Here is a 19,307-nt window from a genome sequence, read left to right on the forward strand (position 1 = left end):
CTAGGTAACCAATGATCTCCTGTAACTACTTGAAAAGATTAATCTACCTGATTAAACATGACTTAATGATCAGAATGCACTACACAAATATGAAAGAACATACTGTAAATTTTTTGTAGCTTTTTGTAGAAAAGAATTTTTCAGGAATGGTAGGAGTTAACTACATCTAAAAACATACAAAGTTATTCTCAGACTTGCCTCACTGTTTCACAAGTCCCCACTTCTCTATACTCAGACAAAGTTGTAAACCACAGGAATTCTTAAGAGAAAACCTTTGTTTCATTTAGGAACAGGATGTGCTCATCTCAATGCTGAAATGAAATAGTCTCAGCTGGATGGAGGAGGGTACCTTAGGTGTGTTATTTGTGTTGCAGCTGCTCCATAGACATCACCACGATTCCACAAATAAGTATCAATTTGCTTATGCCCCATTGTTCCCAATTTGTGAAAGAGGAGTCTCCCACTGCCCAAGAGAAAAGAAAAAAGGGAAAAAACAAAAAAGGGGGAGGGGAAGAGAACAGGATAGAAAAAGAAACAGAAGAAGAGTCTGAGTTGCTTATCAGTGGTGTTAGTGGAGAGGGTGAATGTTTTATTTAAATATTAGGGCTCCCATCTCTCCCCATTATGGGCTGTGCATCTGACATAAATGAGCTTTTCTCCCCCAGGACTCAAAAGCAATGAATTATTAGTTAGGGCTCACAGGTGATGTTAACTTTTTCAACAACTTTTACATAATACAGATGAAGCAGTCTGCTCTTAAATTGACTGCAAAAAAATCAATTCCAATTGAAAATTGTTGCATAGCATTTATGAAATGTCTCTGGATTAGCTACAGCGTAACAACAGACTGCATAAGATGATCACAAACTCAGGATGGTGGCTGATGAAAGCAGAGGGGTGAAGCAGGGCATGTGCGCAGGGCTGGAGTGGAGGGAGCATCAGTTCTCTGCAGCAAACCATCTGTCCACTAATGTGCACATCCCTGAATGGACATCCTTTCAGTACCAATCCCACCTGCTCACTACACTATTTCAACATGCGTGTAGGAAGCTGGGGAAACTCATCTGTCCCTGAGAACATAGACACCTGGCATCTAAACTGGTGTTAATCAAAGGGTGTTCTAGGATCTCAACTTCAAAATCTTTTGGAAGGCTAGCTTAAACATATAGAATCAGGATCTTACCATAGCTTCTAAATAAAAACTAGAGGTTCGGGGCAGAGAATCTGGAATCACAGTCTAGAGGAACACTTACTTACAACATACCTATGTGTGTTTATACTATAGGACATAGCAAAAGAAGATAGCTAAGTACACAATAAGATCAGATCTAGACTAAGCTGAATCAGACCACTAGACAGTGTTTGTTCTAGCTTATAAGGGCCTACAAAATGGGTCAGCAGGTGTACTGCTTGCCAGGCTTCCACGGTAAGTTGCAAGGAGAGAAGCAACTCCAAAGTTGTACTGACCTCCACATGTGCGCAATCTCTCTCTCTCCTCTCTCTCTCTCTCTCTCTCTCTCTCTCTCTCTCTCTCTCTCTCTCTCTCTCTCTCTCACACACACACACACACACACACACACACACACACACACACACACACACACACACGGCCACATACGGAGGTGTACATCTGTAATACCAACAGGAGGAAGCTTGAAGTGTGAGCACAAGTATGAGACGAGCTTGAACTACAAAGTCTTGCCTCAAACAAACAAACAAACCAAAAAACAAACAAAAATAAAACCCACCACCACCAACAACAACAAAAAAAACCAAAACACACTGAGACATTTTACAGAGCTGGCTGGGCTTAACTGAACTAATAATAATGGTTGGTAAAACGAGTCCTACTTTAGTCTGAAGATGATGTCATCTATCTGAAGTTAGCCAAGAATCCTCAGTATTTCACTTATGCCCAGCATTTAAGTTTGCCTTGGCATCTCGCTGCACTTTCATTCTTAAACATTTGCTTCTCAAAATGATCACATCTGTTTTACTCACTTAGGGAACGGAAATAGCATATGTAAGATAATGTGGGAGCATATATGTGAATGAGGAAGAAAGGAATGACAGAAAGAAAAAATTAGAAGACTACAAGGGAAGTGGCACTCACTAATGACAAAAATCCCCAAATTCATTTAAAATTTGCATAAATGGAGCAGACTGCAGCCTCTCAGAATTAACACAGAAATGTCACACGTGGAAATGAACAATTCTGGAATGGAAACTTCCCAAGGAATCCAAGTAGCCAAATTACAAGCCCAAGACTGAAACACTATACCCTGGGACTGCCTGGTCCCCACAGGCCACACCTAACCTGCATACTTACGCATCTATAGTTGGTATTGCGTATTTTCCAGTGTTCGTAAGCATTGCACCTTTCATGTTAGGATCTTTCACTTCCATCATAAAACTTCTAGGAATTCCAGTGCTCTTTTTGATTCTAGGGCCAGATTCAAAGTTCTTATCCTATTTGGAGGAAGGGAGGAAAGAAAGACAAAACAGTCTTCTTTAGTAAATGCCTACACACTTCATACAGTGTTCATCACTGACTTGTGATGCTTCACAAACAGGAACTCAATTTAGTTCTCAGAATTTGCTATGTGAACTAATCACCACTACTTCAGAGAAAACAAGACTTAGAGACAAGCAACATGCTCTACCCAACAAGACAGCCAAGACCTGGGACCTGGCAACCTAGACTCCAGAAGCTGTGTTCATCTGCCATTTACATGGAGATTTTTACCATGGCAAATACGGTTAAGAAATAATTCTAAGAAAAACTAGATCTACCAGTTTCTACATGAACTTACCCCATTTGTTGGGCAATTCTTAATATAATGACCAGGTTTACCACAACGAAAACAGGTATAAGATGGAGGTGGTGGACCTAGAGGTTTCTTCATGTAACTGAAAAAGAAAAAGAATTAATATGTACACAGAAATTTAAGAAGAACAATGCTTCTAATTGCAGGGGCAAACACACCCCAAAATTCCTATTAGCATAACAGTATTTATGAACTTACTTGATTGGGTCGTATTCATGGCCAGATTGCGACATCATTGCTTTAATTTTATCTTCCTCAGAAGCATTGGCTTCAGCCAGATTGGCAGTCTGTTTAACAGGTAATTATTTGACACACACATTAGAAACACATTAAGACCACACAGCAAAGACAACACACTCGTCCTACACAGAGCAACATCCAAATGAGCTGTGCTTTCCATGGCTACCTGGAGAAGCACTGGGAACTCTTACAGTACTCTATGTCTAGGGGGAGCTTGGGAGGCTGAGGAAGTCTTTCTGGGAGCACTCAGACCTTAGACCTTGTCTGTACCTTACATTAGGATCTACACAGGACTGTTTGAGGAACTCAAAGCCAGGTGAGATAAAATTAAAAGAGAAACACTTGATGTTGTCAAATCTTTAAAACATTTCAAGTGTCCCAGCATTGAGATTGTAGTTTACATTTAGAACTTGGAAGGCAGGGGTGGGTAAAAGACAGCATTACTACACACTACAAGTCACAAAGCTCTTTGGCTAGTGGTGTCAGTTTCTAATTAGTTCAAAGGTATGCTTTTAAAATTTAAAGTCCACATAAATTTTATGAACTTAACAAATCTAACAGTCTAGATATAAACAGGGTCTAAGGGAGTGACTTTCTAATAACCTGGATCTTCAAGCACCTACCACTCACATCAATCACTCAGAGTTTTATCTTTACATTCATCCACAAAACAAGCAACCAGTTTTAACACTTTATTGTAATTTTATATACAAAGAATGCTTAACATTAACAGAGCTTGAAACAACAGTAACATTTACAGAAAACTGATTACAGATGTTTAACAACTAATTTGTTTGAACCCAAACATTATTTTACAAATATATTAAAAAAAAAAAATCCCCAAACCTCCAAAATTTTCCAATTCCTCCCAGCCAAGTAACAATGGTAGAAATAGACCAGAACTCAAATCGGGTTCTTACAGTACATAAGATAAACAGTATATACTATAACCTGCCAAAGATGTGAACTCTATGCTAAACCACTTTGCATTAGAAAATGATATAATAGGATGGTTCATCCACTTTGCTTAGGATCATTAATTTTAGTGTTTTGTTTTCTCAGGACTAGAGCTTAAGTAGCAATTCGTTAACAGGACATCTTTGAAGGATACACCCTAGGAAAAGGAGACAGCCCACAACGAAGCCAAGGACAAAATAGGGACAGCACTATCAAATATGCCTTTTCATTTTCACTTATGTTAGCTGTTAAATTAGACTTTACATTTCTGAGAGCAGGGAGAAGACTTTTGGGAAGCTGAGCAGCGCCCTTCTGAGCCCTCAAGCCTACCTGCTCTGTTCTAAAGACACAATCTGCAATCTAAAATATTGTCTAAAAAAAAAAAATCCATCACTAGTGCTTTTCCAAATAGAAGATACACATTGTTGAGAATAAATGCAAGCAACCTTGTCAAACAACATGGTATACACAGTGATTTCAGGAGGTAACAATTTGTCCCTCTGCCAAAAACATACACACTCATATTCCTACAAACAGCTTTTTAAGTATACACTTACACAATTCATGTAGTCTGTGTTCAAACAAATTAGGTTGTTTAAGATTTTTCTAATTCAGACAGACTACAAGTCTAAAGCATAAGGAAACAACTGTATCACATTTAAAATAATGACCTTGGTGGGATCAATTCAAAATTTCAAGAATTAACCACAATTGTCCATGTAAAGGAAATCTTCTGTTTTGGCTATTTTAAAGAAGTCCACATAATTCACAGCCAAAACTAGGAAATTCCTCCAGAATTGTGTTAGTTTCCAGTGTCTAATTAAAATTGTGTGAGGGGGAAAAACAGTTAAGTGTAGCTTCCTGTGTTTCTTCAGTCTTGAAGACGAACATTATGCGGGGGCGCTGACCAAGTTACTCCCCTATCTTCTCAGACAGCACCTACTCTCTCCAGGGCAGTAATAGTATGTACAACGCATTCACAAATCCATCCTCCCCCACCCACCTTCAAACAGTACTGCTTCATAGTTTTAAAATGTTAGACTTATAGTGTCAAGAATATATATATACCTTTGTAAGCTGGGCCAGAGAAATAGATGCAGAAGAGTCATCAATCTGTTCACAAAAAATTAAACACACATTCAAGTTCCACACTGAAAACATCTGAAAGTGATTATTAGCCCCTAAAGTCACTTAATGTTAAATATTGGGCATTTTCTTACTTTTCTAAAGAATGTTTTCTTTGAAGCCTGAAAATATGTTCAAGCTATTTTATCTTTTGTTTCATTTCATACCCAGTTCTAAAGGCTACGATGTATGGGAGGACTTCCTGCAGTGAAAAATCAGAGGGTAGAAAATTCCTCTACTGAGGAGTGGTGACTCAATACTACAGTGTGAGTCCATGTCTCTCAATGGTCTCTAAAATTGATAATGCTCACAACAATGTACACTGCAAGAGAGAACTAAAAAAATAATAAATAAATAAATAAATAAACCTAGTTCCCCCAATGCCATTAAACAACATTATAAAAACAAGCAGCTCTTTAGGCCTCAGATAATTGCTGTAAACATAACAGCTCCCAGGCAATTCCTAGCTCCTCTCGTCAAGAAACCACAGGTTTCCTTATCAAAGCAGTTTCTAAGCCATGACACCCCAAATCCCCCCTCAAAAATAAAAAAAATTAAAAAAGAGAAAAAGGGGGGGAAAATAAACACAAAAGTTAACCTGGGAAAGAGTCCAAGAGCTGTCCTACACAGTGATGGACTTTAGCATTTGGAGAAAAGTCAACTTAACCAAAAGGGCAAGGATATAAGAAGGCTTCAAGAATGTATTATACAATATTAACCTTTTTAAAGTTTTTTTCACTTGATCCCATTAAATGATATAGTTTTAAAAAGATGTTTATCTGTATGTACACAAAGGTGTTTTTTAGTAATCAGCTTCTCAACAAGATTTCCCTAAAACTCCTTAGATTCCTATTCAGTGTTATAATTCTTGTATGATACTGGTCAGGATTCTTTGGAATGGACAGACTTCAAGCAGGATATCTAGCTCAAAGAAAATGTCTTCAAATATCCTTCTAAAAGTATTGAAAACACAAAACTGAAATGTAACAGGCTTCAATATGAAGTCACCAATGTCCACTATAGAAAAAATTTGATAAATACAAGAATTATATTTGCTAAATTGAAGATATATTTTAGCTAGCCATGGTGGCACCTGCCTATGATGCTGAGGCAGGAGGACCACAAGTTTCAGAGTTGGGCTACACAGTGGGTTGACACAGCATGACCTCTGTGGCAAGAATCTGTTGCATAAAAATAAATCTTACAAATACCTTCAGTTTAGTCTGATGGGTACTGTTACTGAGATGTTTACTTAGACAAATGGCTTTGTTCCACACGTAAGCACGGCAGAGTTCATCACGTGCTAACCCCACATTTCTAAAGCATAACCACTAATGCATAAGCAAGAGCTCTCCTGCTTAGCTCTTAAGAATTTTACTTAAGGACTAATCTCAAGAAGCAGAAAAAAGAAATTAGGAAAAATATATAAATATTCTTATCCAGAAGAAAGCCTAGCCCACTCAGGTTTATTTTTAAAAGGGCTACATTTTAAATCACCAGAAATTACTGTAACATAGGTGACAAAGGTCTGACTAAATTGTTGCTAACCCGGATCAAATCCACTCTGTAACTAATGCTATCACTCTTTTGCTTTCTACTTCTTTTTATCATGGACTTCTTGAGTTCAAAGTGGTTTCCCAAAAATTACATTTTAATTATGGTTTTTCCCAAATATATCTCTATACTACCTAAGAGGTCAAAGATACCAAAAATTTAGAAAGAAAGGCACCCAATTTTACATTATAGCAGGGCATTAAGAGATGAGAAAAAATGTCCACAAAGAACGGCTGAAAAATTGAGGAATTTATATTTCCTAAACCATCAAAAAAGAAAAAAAAAAGTGACTTCTCGGTAAAGTTCTGTTAAATGTGCCAAATTTAAAAATGATGTGTACTATAGATATCACTAAGATTAGCCCTCCTTTGTATTAGGGCCTTGCTTCTGGAGCAGGTACTGGACATCGTTTTAGGTCAATTACACTTGAATGAAACTGAAAGAACCTACAATGTAATCCCGATGTTTAGTTAGCAGAACATCTAGCTTTGGGGTACCAGATCAACATGAAAGGATGACTAAAGGCTTTGGGGAATAAACAGTCATCTTTGACCAGACTTGGCTTAAATTACCAAAAATACACTGGTATGTGGTGGTCCCCACTTGTTATACCAGCACTTGAGAAGCTGAAGCAAGAGGACTGCCATGAGTTCAAGGCTGGCCTGGGCTACATAGCAAATACCAGACCAGCTAGAGTTGTTACACAGCAAGACTTGATGTCTTCAAAAAGAAAAAAAACCAAATTGCTTATGATGTCATAAGTCTGCAATCTTAGCACAGAGGTGAGGCAAAACTCAAGCACTCACAGGCAACCTCCCACGCAGAGGGTAGCCTGAGCTATGAGATCCTGTCTCAAAATACAAAACCAAAATGTACAGGGACAGACTTTTCATAATCAGAATTTTTAAATTTTGCCCAGGGTCTCTATTTTGCTTGTTAATGTGTATAGCCAAACCATCCTTATTCCTAAGTTATGAATACTAATTAGTCAATGAACACGTTTCCGTGATTCTAAATGTCAACAAAGCATCCAAGCAAATAAAAGATAGAGACAACAGATTATGTTATGTCTCTATCTCACTTAATTCTACCTAAAAATTAAAACTGTTTAAAACATTAAAAGAAAGAGATCTGAATAAGCTTACAATAAATTTCTTATAAATGTAATACAGACATGCCAGGGAACACACAAGGCTAAAAGAATGTTAACTTTATTTATGAACATGTGATTTGTGTTTATACACATGCTAATAAACAAAAAGGAAATAATTGTCTTCAAGAAATAAAACTTCATCTGAATTAATTTAAATACTATATAAAAAGTTTATACAAATGTGTTACATTTACTACTACAGTCACCGGGACAGTTTTTCTAATTTGTGCTAGCATTTGGATACACAAAAATCAGTTTTAAACCAATCACCAGCAAAACAGAAACTTGGACAGTTTTACAGCATTATGCTTTAAAAAACAAAAAACCCAAAAACAAAAAAACCCAAAAAACAAATAAAAAAAAAAACTCAAAAAACCCACCCATATATCCAAATGTGGGAGAAAACCCCCAAACACTGACTTTTTATCTTTGAATCACTGTATTTAGACAGCAACTAAAGGCCATACACTTTAGAGAACAAGTTCAAAGTTGATATATTCTACTTATCATGGTTAAGATCCAACGATCCAAGGTTAGTGAAATGCCTCATACACAAATATCAGTAGTACTTAAAAAGAATAAAATGAAACAGCAAGCAATACCCCTGATTTCTAAACGAAAATTTCAATACTGTGTTTTCGTGTACAAGTATTCAGCCTGAGCAGTCAAATGTTTAGAGAACCATCAAGTTACAGAACCAAATTAAGATAGCCCTGTGTTCTGAAGCACCTGTCCCACAATTTAGAAGTGATCTTTTACTTAAAAGCTCAAAGCCAAAATAGTGTCACACTATGGGTTAACTATAATGTAAAAAGATGTTACCCTAGTTAATCAGAGTTGCTTTTGATAAGATACAGCTTCCAATAATCTGTAACTAATGCAGCACTTTAATATCTTATGAAAAAGGGAAACATTCCAATTTGAATAGACTAGCTTGTGTATGCACTGTATAAAACCATTAAAATCACTGGCATGTTTCTGCACTCTTGGTGGTGGAGATGCAATTTCTGTCTGCACTGTATGGAACAAGGGTACACAAAGGACAGGAGCTCACAGGTGCCAAATAAAGCAAGACTGACTAATAAAGCTGCATCAAAAGCCTCTCAAAAGCTCTTTTCTAGGATGTGTTTGAACTTGGAGAAAGGATCAAACAATAATATAATTTCTGCATGTTGCTAATCCATTTTTGAAAGCCATCAATCAGGCAGGAAAAAACTCTAATAAACTAAGTGAAACAACGTGAAAAGGGCAAAATATACACTCCAAACAATTTTTTTTATTGCAAGAAACAAAAAGCACAAAACAGCCTGTACATACATACAAAATACTAACTATAGACAGACAGATGTAGAACATGTTATCATGTTCTTCAGAGTTAAACCTACACCATCTAAAAAGGATCATACATTACTGTACACCAGTGTCATACAGGGAGAATGCTATCATATTTAATATGAAACAGTGTAAAGGGCACCAATTACCCATTTCTACAAAGTAACTACAAATTATGCCACATATATCCATATTCAACTGAACTGTCATCAAAATACAATTTATTTACAGTGTGCGCTATGGTCAGTTGGGTATTCTAAATGATTTACTTCACTGAAACATTATAAAGGTAAAAACAATTGTGTAGAAAAAGGGTGATTGTGTTTTTACATACTGCTTTTGTAGTTCCCATCACTGGTTCAGTTCGACTTCTAAAAAAAAAAAAAAACAGAAACAGAAACTAACATTAGCTTTTTATGAATTTCATGTATATACCTATATGTGTATTTTTAGTCTCATTTAGCCTAGGCCACTATACCATCAAGGCCAGATCCTGTTGCCTCTTCCTCCCCATGTGCCAGATTAATATGTGTGCATCACCACATGTGACTGCTAATAAATTTTAATACTTATCTCTAATCTCATATCTTTAGGAATACAATTTTCTTTTGATACAAATCAATTTCTGATATAATGAGCAAGAACTTTGATTACTATTTGCCACTGCCAAAGGTTTAAAATACATTCATGTTTCTAAAAAAATTTCTTATTGAGGCATTCTGAAAGGTACTATATTTATAAACGTTGTGATTTACTTATAATGGACTAAGTATTCCTTCCTTTTTTGCTAAATCTAGATATATCCAATTTCTTAAACAGACCACTGTTGGTAATATTATGACAGACCTCTATCTGCTGTGCTCAAAAATTAGCTTTCAAATCCAGATAGACAAGGTGATGATTATAATTTTGAAAGTATTTAAAAGCCAAGCAGTGGTGGTACACACCTTTAATTCCACCATTAAGGAGGCAGAGGCAGGCAGATCTCTGTGAGTTCCAGGCTAGCCTGGTCTACAAGTGAGTTCCAGTTATAGAAAGACTGTGTTTTCAAAAACCAAACAAACATTTTAAAACAATAGCCAATTAATTATTAAACAAAATTTAAGGTCTCTGGAGATACAACATAATCTGAAAATATTTTATAAAATCCATTTTATGCTTTTATATAATTGGACAAATTGTTGCTAGAACAACATATAAGCAAACCCAAAATCTCTTTAGTTTAGACAGACTAGGAGGACCAGAACTGAGGTCCTAAGTAACAGGCTTTTAAATGCCTAAAGTTTACTGTAGAGAACACTAAACAGCACCTAAAATGAATTTTTAAGTTCTTATGTAATTTTGAACTACTGACAGAAATAACTTGAACTTTCTAGCATTTGCTCAAACTGAGAAGCATTTTATGAGGCAAATATTATAAACAAAAATCCTACATATAAATTAATAAGCAATTTATATGAAGCAACTTAAGATGTTCATGAACTTCAAATATCCTTTTCTCAAGAGTTTCTGAATATCAAAAAAAAATTCCAGAGATGAAATATGATATTTATTTTATTTATTTTTTGTTTGTGTGTCTGTTTTTTTGAGACAAAGTCTCTTTATCATATAGCTACATAGCCCCGGGTGTCCTGGTACTTGCTATATATATATACCAGATTGGCCTATGTAGATCCACTTGTTTCTGCCTCCGAAGTGCTGGGATTAAAGGCATGTGCTACCACATCCTGCTTGATACAAGTCTTTAAAAAGCACACAGTAAGTGTAATTTCATGCTAAAACATAAAAATAATTCTACCCTACTCATGTATTACAGTTCTGCTATCAATATAAAACTTCTCAGATGACCATGCCCAATGAAGACCTGTAATTTCAGCTTCTCAGGGGCTGACAGCAGGGTATCAAGTTCAAGGCCATTAGGTCTACAGGGTCAGTTCCACCACCAGCCTGAACAACTTAATAGGATCCTGTCTTAAAATACTAAAAGGAAGAGGTCTATGAATGTGGATCAGTGATCGAGTTCTTGCCTAACATGAGCAAAGGATTAGGTTTAATCCTCAACACTGCATAAATAATAAAGAAAAATTGTTAATGATAAAGTTTTGTCTCTTTAATAAATAGAAGCTCTAAATTATTTTTGAGGATTGTCATAATTTTATTTTAATAACAGGTATTCATTCTAGGCCAAGAACTATTTAATTCCTAATATACCTCTTTAAGTTAGAGGGACAGTTATCACTAGGTAGTTATGGGGGACTAGATATAGGATCCTTACTCCCACCCACTGTGGATACCAAAAGGATGCGCAAATCATTTATAGAAAACAGCATTCACTTTCATATAAATGATGCAATAAATACTCTGTACCTTAAATCATGTCCAGAAAATGTGACTTAAGCACTTCTGACTGTTACTCTGCACTCACTGCAGACACAGAAGAGGTGGATAAAAGTCCTGAGAAGTGAGCCAGCTGCACTCATAACCCTGCTGCAGGGAAATCCTGAGGCAGAGGCAATAATTTATCCAAAATGAGGCAGTAAATGAAGTCAAATGAGCCTGACTCTAGTTTCTATGGCCTTCAAACTAAAGCCTCTTATTGATAAAAAGTTTATATTGGCATTACTTAATATTCATGATGCTGCCAGAGGGAAAATTAGAAAAAAAAAACGCAACCAAAAAACTCTTACTACAGCTTTTATGATTAGCACGATAAAATTTTAATGCTAGTAAAATGTTTTGAAAACTTAAAAAAAAAGCCTATTTTGATAAATGCATGAGCTTTTATAAATACTCACATAACATATGTCTTGCTTGTGGACTTAACACCTCCAATAGGTATTCTTCTGACAATTACAGATGAATTTTTAGGAATTAGTGCATTATCGTCAGTATATTCTGTAAACAAAGAGCCAAATTTCTATTTAGGGATTTGACTAAATACTCAGGATTAAGAAAACTTCAAACATGAGTTTTACGGTAAGCTTACAGTACAAGAACTCCAAAATCCATGTTCTTTGTATTTAGGTTCCTAGTATTGTTAGAAGAAACATCCCAGTCCTAAGTGGGCTCCTTCAATTGATACAATATAGCTAGTCAGGTCCTAGGCGCTAGGACCTCCACTTTGGGAAACAGTCTCCCAGCTCATTTAACCAAGAAAGGCTTAACATGCCAACTATAGGTTATTTGAAACGAGAGTATACCTCCCTAGTCCATAAGCACGAGCTTCTCATGTAGCATATTACTAGAAAAGACAGGCTTGTTTTTCGAGACAGGGTTTCTCTGTGTAGCTTTGGAGCCTGTCCTGGATCTCACTCTGTAGCCCAGGCTGGCCTTGAACTCAGAGATCCGCCTGCCTCTGCCTCCTGAGTGCTGGGATTAAAGGCGTGTACCACCACTGCCAGATCATATTGGTTTTTAAAATAAAGACTGGAGAGTGGGTATTATTTTTGATAGAATGTTGTTTTAAAGCCCTTCTGAAGAACTTGTGTTTACAAATGAAAAGCCAGCCAGCCACACACTCAAAACCTAAATGAATAGTATTTACTCAGCGGGGGAACAATGTGAGGAAAAATAAATGACACAGAGATGACTGAAATGTTGAAGAAAATTAAAGAATTACATTAAATAAGGTAGGAAAGTATAAACCATATACTGATTTATACTTTGTTTCCAGGTAAAAAAGAGAAATCATTGCTGGGCGGTGGTGGCGGCACACGCCTTTAATCCCAGCACTCGGGAGGCAGAGCCAGGCGGATCTCTGTGAGTTCAAGGCCAGCCTGGACTACCAAGTGAGTCCCAGGAAAGGCGCAAAGCTACACAGAGAATCCCTGTCTCGAAAAACCAAAAAAAAAAAAAAAAAAAGAAATCACTGGTGCATTTTCTGAGAAGCGATGACAATTTACGTCATAAAAAGACTTGTTCTAGCATCTACATGGGAGACAAACTGAACAGAAACAGTTCGTCGTAAGAAGACTGCCTCTCTGGTGATAGCCAGCATTAGACACTCACGGACCCAGTATTGCAAAAATGGAGGAAGAACGGGCATGAATTCTAGGTTTCTTGCTTTTTAGCAAACAGACGTCAATTTTTAAGAAGACTGAGAGGAGAAATGAGTGCCATTTTTCTACTCTATAATTACAATAGTTCTGTAAGAATGAAATTAAGGGGGCCTTAAGTGTAATAAGAGTTTAAGTGTAGTAAGGAGTAAAATTATCAAGTTAAACACACACATACACAATTTAGGAGATGCAAAAATCTCCCTCAATCCCACAAAACAAGACCAGGGTTCATTTTTCTTTTTCTTTGTTTTGTTTTTTGAGACGGGGTTTCTCTGTGTAACTATGTGTCCTAGCTATTCTGAAACTCATAGAACAGGCTGGCCTGGAACTCAGAGATCTACTTGCTTCTGCCTCCTCAGTGCTGGGATTAAAGACTTGTGTTACCACGGCTGGGCCAGGGTTCACTTGCTTCACTTAAGGTACCTAACACAAATTTAATATTCCTTTTCTACAGTAAACTGCCCAACCAAGAGTTCTTTAGTGTTTTCAGTTGTTGACTATGTCTCACAGGCATCCAATCAAGAGTGATGCAATTTCCTAAATGTAGGCATGTATGTAAGGCTATCATTATCTTGGACAGTCCCCAAATTCCAAGAAAGATGAGTAAGAAAAATCAGAAGCAAGAAATTGGGGGATTTTTAATAAGTTTAACAATTCTAGAACCCAAACTTAAGTGTCAAACATTTAGCTGCTTCTTTACATCTTAACAAACCTTAAGTGTATTCACAAAACCTTTTAAAAAAACAACTTATTAGTAAGGTGGGGTGGTGACAAGCCTACATTTCCAGCACTAAGGAGTCTGAGGCAAAGGGATTGCCACTGAGTTCAAGGCTAATCTTCCATACAAAATCTCATACATAAACAAAGACAACTGAATTTGATCAACACAGTGCTGTATTATAGTACTAAAGCCAGGTGCTCCAATACCCTCAAATACAGGGTTCTAGCTGTCCAATTAAGGATTTGCATTTATGATGGTTTCCTAAGCCCAAGAAAGTCTGAAACTAACTCCTTAAAAAGCAGTTCCCTTAGATTCAAAAGGCTCAGGGGATGGAGATTTAGCTCAGTGGTAGAGCATTTGCCTCAGCTCTCTGAGAAAAAAAGGCTTACCAGTATGAATTTTATCCAAAAACAGAAAAGTCATGGATGGATTGAAAAAGATGAATGTAAGGAATGGACAGCCAGAATAAGGATAAAAACAAATAAGAAAATCCCTCATATTCATCTTCCAAATCAATCGAGTTCATTTAGTATGAAGGTTACCAGGTGAATGGGAGGATCAGTATAAAAACAAAAGTTTTCTCCAAAGATCATTTGGAATTCATTGTAAAATAAGTCTAGAAACAAGCAGGCTTAAGTCCTAAACAAAACTTTGACACAAACATTTTAGTTTTACCAAAGGTTTATGGTCCTTGATACCTGACAGATTTCCAGAACTAAGGAATGTTTTACAGAAACAGTGAAGATCAGTAATTTAAACTTACTAAAAATCATCCACTTTAATCTTTCTTCTTGAGAAGGTCTAAAATCCGGGTACTCGCTAAGAAACTCTTAGTAAGCATTTATTTTGCAACCTTTAATTCACTAGATGGTTCTAAACCAAGTAGAATTCTCACTCAACTGCCTTGTAAAGCTGGGCCCATGTCTGTACCCTATCAGCATGCCTGGTGCCTGGTGCCTTTGGAGCCAGAGGGCTTCAGATCTCAGAACTGAAGTTCCGAGTTTTGAGTTTTGAATTCCCATGTGGGCCCTGGCAACAGAAGTGGGTTCCTCTGCAAGGGCAGTAAGCACTCTTGACAGCCAGAACCATCTCTCCAGCTCTGTAAGTTTCTGTTCCACTATCAACCCTCCCCCCCAATCTAAGTGCATAAAACAAAGAAAGCTCCCACAACTCTTTCTTAACGAACCTAACATCAAACTTTCCCCAGTTAAAGGCAGAATAAGAAGAAAACATGCTGTGGGGCAAATAACTTCCCTGCATTTTAGGTTGTGGATTATATGTCCTAAACTAGAAAAAAATAATACAAAGTCACAAAATGTCAATTTGTGGACAAGAATTCTTAAATCACAACTTACTCCAGTCTAAAAGCTGCCTTTAACTGATGGTTGGTAGCAAGATGGATAAAGCCTAGTTTTAAGTGATTCAACCATACTATACTGTAATAAAAATAAAACCTATATAGATGATAATTGTAAGTGGCTAATATCCGTAATTTCATCTTTCCTCTCATTCATAAAGATGCATTTATAGCAATGCAGCCAGTAATTTTTTTTTTTTTTTTTTTTTTTTTTAGTTTTCGAGACAGGGTTTCTCTGCGTAGCTTTGCGCCTTTCCTGGAGCTCACTTGGTAGCCCAGGCTGGCCTCGAACTCACAGAGATCCGCCTGGCTCTGCCTCCCCAGTGCTGGGATTAAAGGCGTCACCACAGCCCGGCTAATAATTCTTAAAAAGCCATGTTTTGTAAAGCAGACTTCAATACTTTGGCTACTTTGGTGGACTTCTTAGCTGTTTATTGCCATGAACACCTTTCCTCTTCCAAAGTAGAGAGAAATTACAGAAAAATACAATTACCCAAAGGGAAGGAAGTAGACAATATTCTTTTAGCATTATAATAATGCATGTCTGCATTAAAATGAAAAACTGATATTCTACATGACGAGATTTGGTCTACCTAACAACTACAGGCTAATAAGATGAGACCATCCCCCAAACCTTTAACTAAAAAACCCATGCCACACCTTATATCAAATTTAGCTTGGTGGAGCACACCTTTAATCCCAGCACTCAGGAGGCAGAGGCAAGTTGATTCCTGTGAGCCAGAGGAAAGCTTGATCTATGTGCAGAAGTCCAGGCCAATGAGGGCTACATAGTAAGACCATGTCACAAACAACCCCATTTTCTTATCAGTAAATGTCAGAAGTCTGATCTACTAAAACCACCCATCTGCATTACTATTCTGAGAAAAAGAAACCAAAACAAGTTCAGAGTCAGAAGATACATCCACCATTCAAGTCCCAATATTATTTTTTTTGCAGGGGTGGTGTCATACCCCTTTAATTCCAGCACTAAGGAGGCAGAGGTAAGTTCAAGGTGGTACACACCTTTGATCTCAGCACTAGGGAGGCAGAGGCAGGCAGATCTGAGCTGAGACCAGCCTGGTAAACAGAGTCAGTTCCAGGACAGCCAAGGCTGTTACACAGAGAAACCCTGTCTCAAAAAGAAATAAAAACAAGTCCTAATACTATTTTTAAAATGAAGAACTCAAGGATTATAACCAGTGGCATACTTGTATTCATACATGGTAGCACTCCACTATTTTTTAGAAACCTAATTACATATATACACGTGTGTGTGTGTGTGTGTGTGTGTGTGTATAATATACACACCCACACCAACCCAGGGCCTTGCACTTTGAAGCTTTCCAGAATTGCTAAGAGTTAATGTGATGAACTAAGAGTTTACCTACTTCTGGGTGTGGTCTAACACCTGCATTCTCCACACTTGGGACACTCAGGCAGAGGGATTGTTGGGGTTGGAACTTAGTCTGGGCTACAGAATTCAACTTTTGAGTAAGTATCAATAATTGTGACATTACATCACAGAGTGGTCACATCGAACATTTAATATTCCAAAAAACGATTCCAACACTGATTAAATTCTCAAAAATACCCCCTTTCTACAAGCAACCCCTTATAAATAAATAAAAGGGGGCATGCAATGTGCTGTTAACTTCAAGTCAGTGTTAGGTTAGCAAACAAGTTACATCTACTGCTGCTTTAACAAATGAGAAAAAAAACTTCGTCTCCTGACGAAGAAAAAAAAAAAAAAAGTTAGAGAATGTCACAAGGCAAAAACCCAACAGACTTGGATAACAACCCTTTCTCTTCTCAATCTCTCCCCACTGGTAAAATTCAATATAGTAAATAAAGGGAGGGGAGCACATTTGAGAAAAACCAGATTAAACACGTTTTTGGATTAGCCTGCTACAGATGACCCCAGCATTCCGAAGGCAAACAGGCCAGTTAAACTCCAAGGTCGGGTGCTGCAATCCTTATCTATCAATGAAATGCTGTGTATTACAACGAACAGGAACGGAAGTAAGGTTTAACAAGCAACTTACAATGCCCACCTCGACCCAGTATCTGCGGCCCATGTGCCTCTTACCTTCTTTCGTCTGCGCGTTGGTGATCTGCAGATCGCTATCGGCAGCTTTCAGCTTTTCTCTCCCCATAATCTGCTTCTTTAAGTCGCAGAGGGAGATATGGAGCCCATCAAAGGTGACGGTGTCATAGTTGAGTTTAGAGGAAAATTTATAGTGCACACAGGACATTGTGGCAAAGGATTCCTAAGGTTCAGCGAGGAGACGTGGACACTCTCAATATATGTATATTTATAAACTTAAGAGCAAAATATGTACACACACAAAACACTCAAAAGACAACGAAGGACCCTAAGGCCTCAAATTAAATACCCCCCAACCACAAGCGGGGGTTCGTGAGAACAATAATCCGGAACCCCCCCGTACTCAGAATCGCTTCATGTGGGAGGAGCAGGACGGGAAAAGGGGCAATCGAGGATCCGCCAACCGGCACAATGTCACCCGGCTGGGTCCCCCTCGCTCATGCTAAGGGCCGGCAGGAGACAGGGCAGGCGGTGCAGTCAGTAGCGGTCAGTCCACACGTTAGAGTCCGAATGACCCCGCGGGGTCAGGGGTCCATAGCGGCCGCACCTCCCGGCAGGTCTCTCTCCGTGGATGGGGGTGACCCAGGCCCCGGGAGAAGGTTGCGGGGAGAGGGCCTAGGCCCGGAGTCCACGAGCGGCCTCTCGCCTCCTCCCGGCTTCCGGACGACCGGCGTCGGCGTCCCCAGGCCCAGGCCCCCACCGCACACACACCCTGGCGCCTGCTCCCCGGAGGCCACGAGCGGCCCGCGGCCTAGGCCGAGATCGCGCGATCGGCGGAGGAGAGGCCTTCCAGCGGCCGCCCGGTTCGGCTCCGCCTCCCCCCCGCCGCCGCGCCGCCTCCTGACACAAAGCCGGTGCGGGGCCCAGCTAGGCCGCGAGGCCCCTTCCTCACCACCCCGGGCCCCGGCCGACGGCTTCGTGGGCCCCGGGGACACTGCCGAGGCTGCCCGACTCTTCCTCTTGCTGCTCCTCGCGCTGCTCCCGCTCCTGTCGCCTCTGAGCCCACGACCGCGTCGGGAAGCCCGGAAACGGTCGGGCGGCGGCGAGGGCTTCGCTGGATTGCCTCTTTCCTTTTTTTTTTTTTTTTTGTTCTTGCCCCCCCCAGGCCGCTCTCCGGCCCGCACCCAGCGCCGGCGACACCTCCGCGCCAGGAACTATGGCGGACGCGGCCTGGCTTCGGGCGAGCGCCCCCACTCCGGGGTCTCTTAAGCAGAGACAGCACGGGCGGCGCACGCGAGGCGGGGCTTGGGCGTGCGCCGATAGGCGGGCCGGGGGCGGGGCCGTTGCGTCACAAAGCGCACCGGCCCGCCCACGTGACCTCGCGCTTTGTGACTCGGAGCGTGGAACCAGAAGCGACGCGGAGAACGGGAGAAACTATGCGCGTCGGGAGCGGGAGGGGGAGGTGGACGGTCCTAACTGGGCCAGCCTGGAAGGGGCGCTCAAGGCAGCCGCGGCGCAAACTGCTGAGGGGGCGTACCCAGGGGTGAGCAGCTGATTCCACCGATCTCGAGTCTTGTCACTGTGATGGCTGCTGCGCCAGCGCATGCCAACTCCCCTCCCAACAGCCTGCCTACCCTGAACTAATCAAACGCGGTTCGCGGGGGGGGGGGGGGAACGGTAGACCATCATCATCACCAAAAGCATCTAAGAGAGGTGTCCGGCTCTTACCGTGGGCGAGGCACCGCGCTGACCGCTGACGTTTGCAGTTCGGGGGGTCCCAGTTGTCTGGGTCTGAAGTTAGCCCTGGGGCTTTGATGTAAGTCCTGTCTTCCAAGACGCTGTCAGAGAGAGAATAAAGGATTTGCTGGGTAGCCGTGGATTAAATCCATGAATATATTTCCATATTTAAGACCACGCCTGGCACATTTGTGCCTCAAT

General features: G+C 39.7%; 1 protein-coding gene across 4 annotated transcripts in view; it reads right to left on the reverse strand.

Annotated features, from left to right (window-relative positions):
* The window catches only part of Rbbp6 (RB binding protein 6, ubiquitin ligase), a 33,397-nt gene extending 14,777 nt beyond the window's left edge, over positions 1-18,620 (reverse strand). For 2 of the 4 annotated variants that reach the window (XM_028867871.2, XM_028867870.2), the window contains exons 1-8: positions 17,412-17,601; positions 11,985-12,084; positions 9,524-9,560; positions 5,094-5,138; positions 3,027-3,115; positions 2,814-2,910; positions 2,330-2,469; positions 350-463 (exon numbers count right to left, since the gene is read on the reverse strand). In XM_028867871.2, coding sequence (XP_028723704.1) covers positions 350-463; positions 2,330-2,469; positions 2,814-2,910; positions 3,027-3,115; positions 5,094-5,138; positions 9,524-9,560; positions 11,985-12,084; positions 17,412-17,577 — 788 coding nt within the window. In that variant the 5' untranslated portion in view covers positions 17,578-17,601. Of the gene's footprint in view, positions 1-349; positions 464-2,329; positions 2,470-2,813; positions 2,911-3,026; positions 3,116-5,093; positions 5,139-9,523; positions 9,561-11,984; positions 12,085-17,411 lie in introns of all 4 variants that reach the window. The other 2 variants (XM_028867873.2, XM_028867872.2) reach the window with 1 other exon arrangement.
* Positions 18,621-19,307: the final 687 nt, after the last annotated feature.

Source organism: Peromyscus leucopus, chromosome 1, assembly GCF_004664715.2.
Source record: "Peromyscus leucopus breed LL Stock chromosome 1, UCI_PerLeu_2.1, whole genome shotgun sequence".
In the NCBI taxonomy this organism is placed as follows: Eukaryota; Metazoa; Chordata; class Mammalia; order Rodentia; family Cricetidae; genus Peromyscus; species Peromyscus leucopus.